The sequence below is a fragment of the Lolium rigidum genome, chromosome 5 (genome assembly GCF_022539505.1).
Source record: "Lolium rigidum isolate FL_2022 chromosome 5, APGP_CSIRO_Lrig_0.1, whole genome shotgun sequence".
Classification (NCBI taxonomy): Eukaryota; Viridiplantae; Streptophyta; class Magnoliopsida; order Poales; family Poaceae; genus Lolium; species Lolium rigidum.
The window spans coordinates 141,779,748-141,794,627 of NC_061512.1; the positions used below are offsets into that span (position 1 = coordinate 141,779,748).

General features: G+C 44.5%; 1 protein-coding gene across 2 annotated transcripts; it reads left to right on the top strand.

Annotated features, from left to right (window-relative positions):
- Positions 1-1,806: 1,806 nt before the first annotated feature.
- Positions 1,807-11,848, top strand: LOC124651328. 2 transcript variants are annotated; one of them, XM_047190422.1, is made up of 10 exons: positions 1,807-2,055; positions 2,481-2,642; positions 4,700-4,768; positions 5,512-5,661; positions 5,753-5,843; positions 7,308-7,546; positions 7,638-8,028; positions 8,100-8,233; positions 8,997-9,365; positions 10,401-11,848. In XM_047190422.1, exons 2-10 carry the CDS (start codon positions 2,550-2,552, stop codon positions 11,187-11,189), a joined length of 2,325 nt encoding a protein of 774 aa, XP_047046378.1. In that variant the 5' UTR covers positions 1,807-2,055; positions 2,481-2,549; the 3' UTR covers positions 11,190-11,848. The 2 variants fall into 2 exon arrangements, with proteins under 2 accessions (XP_047046378.1, XP_047046379.1); XM_047190423.1 differs by lacking the exons at positions 1,807-2,055; positions 2,481-2,642 and adding an exon at positions 4,005-4,088.
- Positions 11,849-14,880: the final 3,032 nt, after the last annotated feature.

Sequence of the window (14,880 nt, forward strand, 5' to 3'; positions counted from 1 at the left end):
AGACAAAGGAGAATGTTGTAGAGTTGGCGCAAACCATGTGCCTTTCCCGCGGTGAAGTTGGAGGTGCCATATATAGGAGCGAGCTTATTCTTTGAGTACTCACGCCCTTCAATGTGGACCCGCTCGCCTCAAGGAATGTCATCACCACGGAACTCGTAGCCAAGGAGAACTCCAAGGGCTTGTTTGGATTGCTAGCAAACCATACCTTACCAACTGTTTGGTCATGACCGAAAGGTTGGTTCTTGTTTGGATAGTTGCCAAATTTTTGGCTTGCCAATGCTTCACTACCAACTCTAGTTCATTTTTAATCAATGTTGGCCAACTTGTGTTGGTTGTGCCAAAATATTGTCAAAGAGCCAATATTTTTGGTTGAGCTATTCCTTTCCCACAAGTTAGTCAACATTGGCTAAAAAATGAACTAGAGTTGGTAATGAAGCATTGGCAAGCAAAAAAAATTTGTCAACTATAAAAACAAGGGGTGTGTTTGGATTGTGCCTACACTTGACCTACTAATAATGCCCAAACGAATATCATAGTAATCATCTTGTCATGTATGGTCGATATTCTGTCAATTGCACAGCTGTAATTTGTTCACCAACATGTTATTTATCTTTATGGAGAGACACATCTAGTGAACTGTGGACTCGGTCCTTTTCTTTACACTGATAAATTCAACAACTGCAATCCTGCTCCGTTTATTTACTGCAAGCTCTGTTCTTTTTAATTACTGCAAATATCTCCTTCCACTCGATAATCCTTTGTGCTCAGCAAAACCGGTGAGATTGACAACCTTACTGTAAGTTGGGGCAAAGTATTTTGGTTGTGGTGTGTGCAGGTTCCACGTTGTTGCTGATGCCGGTAGTGCGCCCTGCCAATAGTCAGCTAGCAATACCTTCAGAAGTCACGCCTTTCTCCTACTGGTCGATTAAACCTTGGTTTCTTACTGAAGGAAAACTTCTGCTGTGCTCATCACACCTTCCTCTTGGGGTTCCCCAACTGTTTTCATCAAGCACAAGCCATCAGTCGTCGACAACGACGGTTTAGGGCGGCGGAGTAGCCAGACGGTGTCCAGGCGATGGGGGCGGTGACGGTTTGGAGGCTAGGGCATCGGGTTGGAAAGGAGCAACTGAACTTTTAGTCCCCACCTCGAGCCCTTATGCCCGAGTGTTGAAACCATCAAGACCGGAGTCTTCGGTGTGTTAACATTTGAGTCTCCAGACCACCGTAGTCTCCGGCCATCCGAAGCGAGAACACCATATTATGTGTATTTGGACATGTTTGTATAGGCAATGACAACGTCATCGACCTTGCCGTGGAGGCCGAGGTCAAGGCCAAGGATAAGTGCATCAGCTTCTCCTCCTCCTTCTAGGATGGCGAGGATGGCGACACCGACAATATTGAAGGTGCAAACAACGTCGCTTTGGACTGAAACGTGTTCAATATGCGCAATTAGTTAGGTTTAATTTAGTTTTACAAAGTTTCGTTCAAACTTTTACTCCCAAAAACGTTTGAATGAAATCCGTATTTTTTTTAATTTTAAATTGGTTTGGAGGGCGTGGTACTGGAAAGCCGTCCCAGTTGGGCAAAAGCCTTTGTCGGCGCCCCAAAACGCTCGTCGCCCAACTACGGGGCAGTTGGAGATGCTCGCCTCTCTGACATTGAACGCCTCTCTGACGACGTTGGTGGTGCGGGTGGCTGCACTGACTTCCACGCATAAATGTGCCTGCACTGCACGCCAGTACTTACGTGATGCAGATCACATGCCTTTCCACTTCGAACAGCAGCTGGCCTCTCCAGCTGAGCTGATGACTAACCCAACCCGGTACGGTACCCAGCCCGAACTAGCACTCCAACAACTAGCTACCAGTCTCTTTCTCTCGCCCCCTCTAAAAAAAAAACTAGCTACCAGTCTTCATTTCCCCTTTCTTCTCCCAAGCTCGCCCGCTCCTCTCAATCCCCTCCAGACGAATCGAGTGGAGAAGATCAAGATCGACCATGTCTGTCTCGCTACAAGTGACCAGATTCAAGCCAGGAGACATCTGTCCGCAACGGCCGGTACGTGCGCAGTACCCTCTAGCTCGGCCCGTCAATGGATCGAATTTGGCTAGCTAGTTTGCTTGCTTGTTTTCTTCCACAGATCTAGCTAGCTGAGCTTCGTGCCCGCCTCCGTCCTCCAGTATTACCACTCTTAATCCATGGCTCATTCAACCCTTGTGATTTGCCGTGAAAACAGATCGATACATCGATCGATCTGCTATCGAATTAAGCTTATCTGACTTTTCTTTTAGCAAACACTCGAAAAATAACGAAGCACTTCCCTTCAAACATGGTAGTTAAGCACCTACGGAGTAGTGTGTATCTTCTTGGTGAAGACAACATTTCGCCAAACAAAAGAGAAGATAGTAACCTTCTCTCTGTAGTGACCTCGTTTTTTTTTCTGTGGGAGTAGTGACCCCCGTGTTTGTTGATTTGATGTGCAGAGTGCGCCTGCCGCAGGCAGTTTTCTGGTTTTCCGGAGGAGGCCCCAGTGCACGCATGTACCTAGGTAGATGCTCTTTCAAATGTCAAGATGGTTGCCAAGAAACAGAAGCAACAGCTCAGAATTAGGGTTACCTACATATCTGCATACTGCTTTTCACAAGGTCAGTGTTTATTCTCTTACACCATCACATGCTAAATCTACTGTTTTGCATTTCCATTCATTCTTCCACGAAGCACCAATTACATTTGCTTCATTTTATACGCAAGTAGTACCGATTAATGCATCATTAGCTATGAGTAGTACATTTTTCTCTCTCGACCATGCACTCATATAAGGTTCGTTTGATTCAAAGTAATGCCATACAAATTTTCTAGGATTTTTGTTCTTAGGAATTTTTCCTATATGCACCATTTGATTCGTAGGATTGGAATCTTTAGGAATGTACATGTTTTTTTTCTATACGATTGCATTACACTATCTTTTTGAAGGGAAATTTTCATCCACTCGGACCTCATTTACAATTCATTTGTTTTTTCTGCGAGTCATACACTACTTGAAGAAGTATCATGTAGGCTCCAAATCATGTAGGATTCAACCGGGCATGATATTCTAATCATATTGTTTTCCTATTCCTATGTTCTAAAAAATCAAACGAATCAAACAAGCCCTAGTGATATTTTGTGTTAAAAGAGAGCATCAACACAAGGGAAAAGAATGAACTTAGCTAACATGTTCTGGTTAGACCTCTATCTTTTCGCGACCTATTTTTTCAAAGGAGGATATACCATTGGTCTCTGCATCGGCCTCCATGAAATTGTGTTCAATCATTCATTGGACTTTTTTTTTGAAATATTCTAGATTATCTTATTTAGGAAAGCAAGCTTGTTTAGTTTTCATAAAACAGGTATAATAATTGTACCTAAACATGGATGAAACTCTTAGGAAATCAACGACAAGATATCTTTATGGGTTAATTAGAAGAGTTATATAAGTATTTTTTTCGTGCAACCATACGACATATTATTTGAATCTTATACCTTGGACACTTTAAGTCTTATAAAAACATATGCATTAAGAGATTGGGAGGCTACATTTTAGGAGGTGCCTAGCTTTTTTTTTTGACATGAGGAGGTGCCTAGCTAGTTCATCCTCGTTTCCCTTGGGCAATGGGTATACCTAAAATGCTAGACAGGGTTTTTTTCACAAAGTTGTGCACAATCAGCAAACACAGCGTAGCACTTAGGACTTTGGAAACCTCCCGCAAGTCTGCAATTTGCACCTACGCGTGTAAGCAAAGCACCCGAGGCCGAGGGAGTTGGATCAGATTCCTGCATCTCTCTAACCTCGTCGCCAATTCCCCTTCCATTTGCGCGTATCCGCCCCCCTTGTGCTGGCTGCTGCGCCACCGTCCGCTGCTTTCCGGCTACCGCGATCTCCCCGCGCCCGTGGCGCCGCCGCCGCCGCCCCTCCTCCCCCGGCTGCCCCAGACTGCGGTCTCCCACGCCGTATCGCGGGCGCTCCCTGGTCGCGCACGGGCCACGGCTCGACCCGCCTAGCCCCAGATGCGACGTCGCGCCCACCGCTGCAACGCCTCGCGCCCTCGGTGGTACGTTTCTCTCTCCTCCTTCCATCTCCAGTCCGTCTCCATCTCTCAGACTGTAATTTTTGTTCTGCAGTAACATTCGCGATCCCACGTATCACGGGAATCCCAGATCTGAACTGAGATTTTGTTTTGTTGTGGATTAGGATCACATTTGAGTATGGCTGTTTTGGCCTTTTGACTGCCTGAACATTTTAAAACATATAATCTCGACGATGTAGTATGGATTTTAGCCCGTATGTTACAACACATTGTTGGATGTTGAGAATACAGGTTCCATGTTAAGAATTTATCTTAGCTGATGTAGTAAAACTCCATAAGTCCAAATCGAATATATATGGGTCAATATTTTTTATTCATTACCAAGTGTATTTACCATTGAAGCTTGTAGTAAACCCCCAAACCCCATAAGTAACCTTTCCTTTTTAACAAGTCTATTAGTACAAAGTTTTGTTTTGACGAGTCATGTCCCTCTGCATAACGGGTCGGAACTTGCATTCTGCTAAAGGTCTTAATTGTCCTTAAACTGCATCCTGTATAGATTCTCACATTCTTACAGAAATGAGCACATAGTTCTCACATGCACCTATTTATTGATGTTTATATTCTATGCTCAGTGTTTAGGTGTGGAACCTCAGAACATCGAGACGGGACAACCAACCGTGTTGACACACATTCTCTGTAAGGTAACTACTCCCACATTTGATTGCACCAGCTACTGTCAACAAATTTTATTCATGAACGTCAATATGTATAATCAGTTAATCACAAAATTCAATAACTTGCAAAGGTGACTTCTTACAATCTGTTTGAAGTGGTATGTAGTGGTTGAAATCTTATTTACCATTTCTTACTTCAGTGAAAAATGCAATTAATCTGCTATTTACTGTTGATCTGATTTTGCCATTATTTTTGTGAATTATGCTTTTAGAGAATTTCATATGAAGTATGCAGTGGAAGTATAATCTTCTAGTTGTTCTTGGTACATTACTTTTAAGGTGACATTTGAAAGGAGAAGAACAATATATCTTGTAGTTAGGTAGGGTGACTATCAAACATAGTTGCAAGCTTGTAGTACGTGGCCAAGTCGGCAATAATGGAATGCAATCACTCACTTTCCATGCTCTTCAGTTAATCGCTTGCCTCAATAGCTATGCATGATGCTCTTGGTTTGAAAGTTCCAAGCAATGTTCTGAACTTTAAGATTAAATTGTACAATTAATGACATGACAACTAATTTATCTCATGTGAGTTATTTCTTAAACGAATTATTAATTGAGACCTGCTTTGCACTTTGCACAATTATTTGGGGTACTGCACAGTGTTAATTTACGCACATGTAAAGTTTCTTATAAAGGCATATCGTACGTACATAGTTGTGTTGAGATTATTTGTTAAGTGAACTACCTTTCTGTGTTTTTTTCCGTAGGTTATTATAATGCCACCTTACATAAAGCGTGGTGGACGGAGTAAGCGAGATGCAGTAGATTGGAAATGTGGTTCTTGCCACAGGGTGAATCGTCCGACTAAACACCTTGTTTTTAATTTGCCAAAGTTTAGATGCAAGTGTGGCAAACAGGTCTGTATCTTTAACATCATCTTGTCGAACCTGTTAATTCATATTAGTTAATTATATTAACCAGTTGTATAATCTGCCTTTGTTTTAACAGTTTGAAAAGGATTTTCATATTTGTTTGAGCGACATCAAGGTAAACGGGCGTTTACTTATAGGAGATGTCCATGAGCAGGAGGAGCCTGATGGTAATTTTCTCAATTTCATGTTCTCTCTAAAACTAATTGTAGAGAAATAACTGGGTCCCCAATATTCTAATCTAATATCTTGGAGTAGTACATTAATGCTACTCCCTAATTTCTAACATACTAACACACACATGCACACTCCCTCTCTGAGATGGGCATGAGTTACTTCACATGGCCATCTTGTTACAACATGAAACTGCATGACACTTAGTGTGACCACTGCAGCTATCTAGCTTACTACCACACTTAATGACTTTCATGCCAACATGTCAACAGTTTTCTCATCTCTTGTTGTTTCTGTCTTTCTTCATTGGTTCTCAGTACCATCTGCATTCCGCCTCATGTTAGTCTCAACATCACCAACACAACATATTAACTCTGCATCAAGCTAGCCAGCTCCAACCCGTTCTTCAGGGCCCACCTCAACCTGAAGCATCAGAGGTCTGCATGACCTTAACATTCTCCATATCCTTCCGCAGACAACAAACAAGTACAAGAACGTAAACCACCATAGGTGCATATTCTCCTTCACTAGTATAAACCAGCAGTAACGCAGCAAGTCGCCAAATACATCTGCTTTTTTCGGAAGAGCATGATCAGAAAACAACAACCTTGCTGCATCTCCTATTTCTCATTCCTACCCTTGGCACAGAACACAACACCACAACTATCCTCCTCAGCTACATACTCTTGCACGATGCAGCAGACAGCCCTGCAGACCCTGCACTCTTTGATTCCATCACATAGTACGAGACACACACAACTCATCAGCAGCTCAGCACCAGAGACCATGAGTGACGAGAATTCCAACTCCTCCGCACTTGTCTTTCCTTGGGACACACCCACAGCCGTGGCACGCCTCATCTGTGTTGATCCACATCCATGTGGGAGCTGTACCCCATGTGCACCTTCGTCATGGAGGGGGGCGTCTTTGCACCTGACGCCCATGCTGCTTGCTGGTTCCCAGATCTGGTCACCTCTAGTCAGATAAGTGGTGCTCTGTACTTTCCCAGGTCTAAGTCCGATCTTTCTCCCTCTTCTTGACATCACCAACTTCACCAATTCTCCTTCTCTTTATCCTCAAACCCTATCCCACTAACTTATTCTCCCAAAGCATCACTCTCTGTCTGGGGCACCAGCTGAGGCTCACGCGCCGCACCTTGCAGTGTGAGGTGACTAGCACCTGAACAGAGCAATGGGGTGCGACCTCCCCCTGTCTAAGTGACCATGTTCCCGTCGTTGTTGATGATGAGAGCCAGAGATTGCGCTATTGTGGTGGGTGACTATGTATTGACAGCTACACACCCTTATATATATATAACATACGCAGACCACCGATAAAGTATTACAAACTTGGTTGTTGACAGTTTGACTAACGACTACTCTAGACTTTATTAGCGCACTAATGCACTTATCTTACATGAGTCATGCACTTAAACCACTAACCCATATTACCTTTTTCAGATGACTGTGTCGCATATGCTTTGGCGCACCAGTTGGAGATCACATTACGCATGAAGGCACTACTGAAAAAGAGAGATCCACTGAAAGTTAAGAAACTTTGCGGGCGCAAGCTCTTTGAAATGTTTAAAAAGAGGTGCAAGGATTACTTTCCGAAAAAGGGGTCTTCCATAAAAAAACGTGCTTATATTAAACAGGTCCATATGGGCTTGATACTCAAAGAAAAAGGGTTGACAAATGAGGTAATATAGGTTAAGGTTCTTCAAATGTTGGATGACATGCACCCGTAGCTCGAAAATAGTATTTATATTTGTTGTGTTATGTCTTCTGTAGGATGGACAGGTTTGCAAGGTGTCAAATGTCAGCACGATTCCAGGGAATGATTTTGAAGGCATTGCTAAATCCATAGCAGAGGGTGATCCATTGGTTTCGTCATTTAACTGTGGTAAAAGACTCCGGAATCTGAAATACGGGCAAATCTACAAGGCTTATTTGAGGCCTCGATACCGTGGAAATAAAAGAAAGAGGTTAGCAGGCCATGCAGTGTGCCTGATTGGTGTTGGAAGGAAGAGAGGGAAGCCTTACTGCACATTCTTAAACTCCTGGAAGGACTTCTGTGTGCGCCGTAATAGGCGAGGGAAAAAGTATAAGTGGGGAGTTGGGAGAATAAGGGCCAGCGATTTGAAATGCAGTGCAATTCGGCTGTCACGTTTCTCTGAACGAGGTTGATTATTTGATTAATTGATATATGCTATAGGACAAAGTGTTCCTGTCTAATGTCGCTCGTTTTTGTAGGAGATAGTCGGAGCTTGCAGCCGCAAGAAGGTACTGTGCTCAGTGAGCATAATCTGTTCCTTATGGCAGCTTCGATCCATGAAGTCGAGAATGAGCTTGAAATCAATGGCGAAGAGAGTGATGATGAAGGCGAGGTAACCTTCCCATTCTAAGTCTGTGTCTGCAATATCTTGGTTTTATTGGGTGGTGTGTGATGAACTGGAGGAGTAGTGCGAAATCATATTTGATTTGGTTGACTTAGATTGGTCCCCTAAGGTTCACAATTTTCTGTTGAAGGCACTTGCTCTATGTATTCAGTATTCACCAATCATTTTGTTATATTTACATTCAGAACAATGTTTGGGACGTTGGTTTTGTTACCTGTTGCTTATGAAAAGTATTTATTTTGAGAGCACCACTTTGAATTTGAGTGTTTCTAAAAGCGTATGAAACACAGTTGCTCCTTTAATAGCTTAATTGTGCCTTATACGTTAGGCCTTTAGCTTACAAGTTAAATTATCCACATGATTAGATTGCTCGTGTGCTGGTTTTGTAGAATCTGTGGTATGATTTTAGTAATTTCTTAGAAGAATTGATCTCACAACTTCGAATTTTTAAGTAGCTCTGCCTGGCTTATAGGATAGTGGTTATGCAATTTTACTAATTGGGTACTGTGATGTTGCTGTGATTATTTCTGAAAAGCATTAGTGTCAAAACCTTGAAATTCGAAGTAGTTTTGCATGGCTGGCTGATAGGTTAATTTGTACTAAGTTGCAAAGATAGGCTGTGCTGATTCTGTAGAATGAATCTGTGCTTGTAATGTGTGAGTCTGGCAACTTCAATATTCCAGTTGCTTTTGCATTGGTGATTGGTTGCTATCTACAGAGTTACTACTAAATTGGGTGTTCTGATGTGCAGGCATTGGATACTAGCATGCTTGGGAGCCTGACTGACATGAGCGACCTGGATGCTCAGCCAAAGCTTCTCATCCACATTGTCGCTGAGACCACAAACAAACTCGGTCTTACCAACAGTGGTGTCAGTCAGACCAAGTCAGACCTCATGAAACTTGGTACAGTTGCAAGCTTTGTGATGAAGGAGTTCATGGAGAGACTGGCTGCTGGTGATGTGTCCATGCTTGGCCAGTTTGTTGCCAGCTATCTTTCTCAGAGGGTTGTTGTGACTATCAAACACAATGACCGTTTGCAGTGTGTGTGGGAGTCTCAGGCTGGTGGGTTCTTTGCTGCCACAAATAACACTGGAGCGCCCACCCTCAAAGTTTATCAGGTACAACAAACCAGAGCCTATCAAGTTATTGTTACTTGCACTTGCTGGAAGGGTCTTGTTCTGTTTGAATCTTAATATGATTCTGGTAGTTCTTCTGGGTTTTAGTATTTCTCATGTTCTGTAATTTATAAAGATAAAGATAGTCCTGTACACTGACTAATGCTGTTTGTGTGCCTCATCTTTTCTTCTTTCTCACTTTTTCCTCTTTTAATCTGGGCTGGAAATGAAGGATACCTAGTTTTGTTAGTGATTCCTATTTTTGGAAAGGGTTAATTGAAACTTAACTAGTAAGGATTCTCTATTGGTAAGGATACAACCTCCCTATTGGTACTTGCTAGGGTCAAGTTATAGATTTATGCATCGCTGTTACAACTAAATTGGGTACTGCTGGTCTTTTTCTTTTGAATTAGTAGCCCCACTGTCACCAATTTCAGTTCATTGAAACTGTTGAGACAACAGCGTTTTGAGGCAACATCAGGGAACTCATTACTGTTCAGCATTGAATTTATTGTTAGCCTTGCCATGAAACTGAGTCATGTATTACTGTTTGTTCATTTCTACTATCTTGAGTCAGTATAAGTGGAGCCATCGTCCATATATTGGAAACTAAACAATATTTGTTTGGATTTTGGCTGTTGCTGTCAAAGTGATTCAATCCAGCTGATATCGTCCTCCGAAACACATGCATTTCTTGTTAACTTATGATTGATAAGAAACTGACTCTGATGGCATGCACATTATTCTAGATCCACTGCCAGATCCTTTTCCTTGTTTAAAAGATCATTAGTAATCATTTGTTAGTGCTGCAATTGTACCAAGTCCTCAGGACTTGTGCACCATGAGCATGTCAGAGGGAAATTGACCATTCGGGCTATTTTTGTGGTTTTACTTCTACACATTTTTTCTTGACGAAAATTACCTTCATACTTTCAAAAGCTTTCTTTCATGCCATATGTTAATCTTATGTTTTCTGTTCATAATGGGGACTGTTAATTTGTGGCTTGTCCTTAATAATTTGTTACTATTTTTTTGTAGTTAGCGTACCTTGAGGTGTTTCGCCTGATCAACAATTGGAAGCCTATCTGGATCAGGAAGCCAGAGGATAACAACACGGAGTATACTGCTTTGTACAAGAGCTTGACAAGTGACTGTGAGGAGCATCTGGCAGTCAAGCACTTCTCTCTGGAAGTGCAACTTGAGTTCAAGGCTATCCTCTTGGTCCGGAAGAGGCCCCCCTTCAGCATCTTCGGCACCAGAAAGAAGCTCAACAACATCAAGCTCTATGTGCCCCTTGTCTTCATGATGAATAACTGTGAGGAGCTGATCCCAGAGTGGTTGAGATTTGTCTTGGGCATTGTTGACCCTGAGGATCTGCCCCTTAACATCTCCTGTCAGATGCCCCAGCTGAACAAGATCCTCAAGGTTGTTGGTAATAACCTTGCCAACATGTGCGAAGAGCTCTTACTTGAGATTGTTGAGAACGAGGACCACAACAAGTTCTACGAGACTTTCTGCAACAACCTCCAGCTTGTTGTTCATGACGATTCCTCCAATAGCATGAATATTGTTGAGCTCCTGAGGTACTGCTCAATCAAGAGTAGGGATGACCTGACTAGCCTCAAGGAGTACGTGACCAGGATGGAGGAGGGCCAGAACGACATCTACATCAGGGGTAAGAGCAAGAAGGCCGTGGAGAACTCTCCCTTCAGGCTGAAGAAGTGGATCCAGGCGCTCTGCAAGGAGGTGTTTTGCAACAGTGCTGCGAAGGTCATTGTGTCGGACCGGGGCGTCGGCTCGTTGTGCTCTTATGACAGGCGAGTATGACTGGACTTGATGGCGAGGACCTGAGCAAGAAGACAATGGAGATCAACCCCGAGAGCGGCATCATGAGCTGTTCAAGCATGCTGATGTCAACAAGAACGACAAGTTGGTCAAGGACATCGCGATGGTGCTCTTCGAGACCTCGCTGCTCACCTCTTGATGCAGGACGATTGTGCCTAGGCACCACTGTTCCATATAAGGTGTACAGGGCACACGCCAGCCCAGGCGGCAGCCAACTCAGCTGTCAGCGAGGGATCTTTAGTTAGAAGACGCTGACAACACAACAGGATCTCGGTTGTTCTTTGTTGTTTACTGTCCGTATCTTCAACATGCAGTTGATAGCCTACGGAGTCCCCCACTGCCTCCTGGTTAAATTTTTGTCATTTTACAATTCATCTCCTTGGTTCCTACTACTCCAGGGAAAGGGATGGAATAACCAGGGATATTACGGGTACGTTCCAGCAAAATCCCCGTAGTACAGCAAAATCAGTGATACTGGTTCGTTATTCCCATGGAAAAGAAGATAGTCTGTTTGGATTTGGATTGCCTCCAAAGCTGGCCTTAACAATATATTGGTCATGCCCACGATATTTGGCCACCGTTTGGATTGGTACCAATTTTTTTGAAATGTGAAATAAAAATAACATTTGAACTTGTTTGTTTGTCTTGGTTGAAATTTCATAAGGAATTAAATGTTTTGAGGTTATATTTTTTTTATTTCTGACAAATGGTGAATTCATAGAACCTCGTGTTCAAAGTATTTGAAAACACAAACCCAAAAACCTTTTATGGAAGCCATATCGCATGAAATAATTTTCAAAAATTATTTTAATAAGGAAATGGTTTCATTAATTCTTATATTAACCAATACTCTTTCTATTTCCTAGGATTTTTTATAAACCCTAATTCCTATTTTCTCTATCTTCTCCGCTACTTAAAAAGAACGAATTTCCTCGGTTTCCTCTTGTCGCTCGCTGGGTTTCATCCAACATATAATTTTTAATCGTTTTGCCCTCCCATCAAATCATATAACACACAAATGCCATGCTATCGGTTCCTTTAAAAATGGATGTGTTCTGTCGTCAATCCATCCCCGAGCGGCAAAATGTATGGGCCATCTGGCCCGAAAGCAACTGCCTTGATGCCACGCTCTCTCTTTTCCCTATTCTACCCACACCGCCGCCCCCTCATCCCGACCCAAAGCCGCCACTGCTCACCTTGCCGCTCGTAGACAACCTCCCATGTCGCCTTTCCCTACTGACGAGCAGCTACAACTCGGTCTTATCTTGCCACCGCCCTGCCTCCACACGCCCGAAAGGGAGATGAATCGAGGAGCCGAGGTGGAAGACAAGATGTGTGGGATTGCTTTACCGCCGCCTACTCCAATGCCCCTCGCCACCACGCCGGAGGGCCTTGCCTTGCCTTGAGGGCGAGTGCGCCATGGATGCTGCTCCCAACCCTCCAAACGCCTGGCCTAGATGTCCTTATCCGTCTTTGCCGCTTCTCCAAGCGCCCCAAGGTGAGTCCCTTCTCGCTGTATGAATCTCAAAGGAACCTTATTCCGAAATCTCGAGCTAGCCCCTACGCCGCACGATCCGATCGTGACAGGCGACCCATTCCTCATAGGGTTTGAACCATCTTCACCTCGCCTTTCCTATTCCCAAATTTGATTTTGGGATTCAATCCACCCCCGAGCGGCAAAATGTATGGGCTACCAGGCTTGAAAACAACTGCCCTGATGCCACACACTCTCTTTTCCCTATTCTACCCACACCGGCCCCTCATCCCCGACCCAAAGCCGCCACGGCTCACCTCGTTGCTCGTAGACAACCTCCCATGTCGCCTCTCCCTACTGACGAGCAACTACAACTTGGTCTCATGTTGCCACTGCTCCGCCTCCACACGTCCGAAAGGGAGATGAATCGAGGAGCCGAGGTGGAACACAAGATGTGTGGGATTGCTTTACCGTCGCCTACTCCAGTGCCCCTCGCCACCACGCCGGAGTGCCGCGCCTTGCCTTGAGGGCGAGCGTGCCATGGATGCTGCTCCCAGCCCTCCAAACGCCTGGCCTAGATGTCCATGTCCGTCTTTGCCGCTTCTCCAAAGCGCCCCAAGGTGATTCCCTTCTCACTGTACGAATCTCAGAGGAACCTTGTTCCGAAATCTCGAGCTAGCCCCTATGTCGCACACTCCGGTCGTGACGGGCGACCCATTCCTCATAGGGTTTCAACCATCTTCACCTCGCCTTTCCTGTTCGCAAATTTGATTTTGGGATTCAATCCACCTCCGAGCGGCAAAATGTATGAACCACCATGCCCGAAAACAACTGCCATGATGCCATGCTCTCTCTTTTCCCTATTCTACCCACACCACCGCCCCCTCATCCCCGACCAAAGCCGCTGCTGCTCACCTCACCGCTCGTAGACAACCTCCCATGTCGCCTCTCCCTAATGACGAGCAGCTACAACTCGGTCTCATCTTGCCACCGCCCCGTCTCCACACGCCCGAAAGGGAGATGAATCGAGGAGCCAAGGTGGAAGACAAGATGTGTGGGATTGCTTTACCGCCGCCTACTCCAGTGCCCCTCGCCACCACGCCGGAGGGCCGCGCCTTGCCTTGAGGACGAGCGCGCCATGGATGCTGCTCCTAGCCCTCCAAACTCCTGGCCTAGATGTCCTTGTTCGTCTTTGCCGCTTCTCCGAAGCGCCCCAAGGCGAGTCCCTTCCCGCTGTATGAATCTCAGAGGAACCTTGTTCCGAAATCTCGAGCTAGCCCCTACGCCGCACGCTCCGGTCGTGACGGGCGACCCATTCCTCATAGGGTTTCAACCATCTTCACCTCGCCTTTCCTATTTGCAAATTCGATTTTGGGATTCAACTTCGCTGGTGTGTTGTGATTTATGGATTCTGGACTACAAGAGGTGGCAACCCATGTCGCTTCCCTTGCTTCATTCCGTATTGTTATGTCAGGTTTCTTAGTCGGTTTTGTGGCGGCACAGGGGCACTGGAGTACCAGTATGAGAGCACGTTGCCGCTGCAGATTGAGGGGGTGAACACCAAGGAGGACGTCTCCAAGTACACAAGCGAGCGCATCACCATCTGATGCACCTGGGTTATGGTCACCAGCCCCCATGGCAACTCCGACGCCGTGCACGCATTTATCCATGGTAGTTCAGACTAATTGATAGCTCTAAATATTGATGCCTTTTATTGTAGATTTTTCACTACTTATCACTTGATTTTATTGGGTTTTTATTGAATTTTGTGTTTGTTAATATTGCAATGCAGATGAAACCTTGTTGTGAATTATGTATTTCAGGAAATCACCACTTATGGAGGATCCTAGGGTATTTATTAGCTGATTGCAATAAAATACGAAGATTTCCTATTGAAGCCGAATTGATCCAGGCGCAGCATGGTGTTTAGCGGGCATTCGTACGGACGGGGCCGATCGTATCACCCGCCCGTAATGTGCGCCGCCGCCTTCTCCATATCAATACAAGCCTTTTTCGTAAATGCAACAACAACGAAGAAGGAGAGCAGCCGTCACCATTCGCACCAGAACAGAAGAGACCAGATCTGAAGAATGAGAAGACCATCATCGACTCTCACGAAGATCTGTCCCCTCTAGATCATCCACTTATCCATCACATTCCACTTGTGCTGAGAGAGAGAGAGAAATTCATACTTGTATG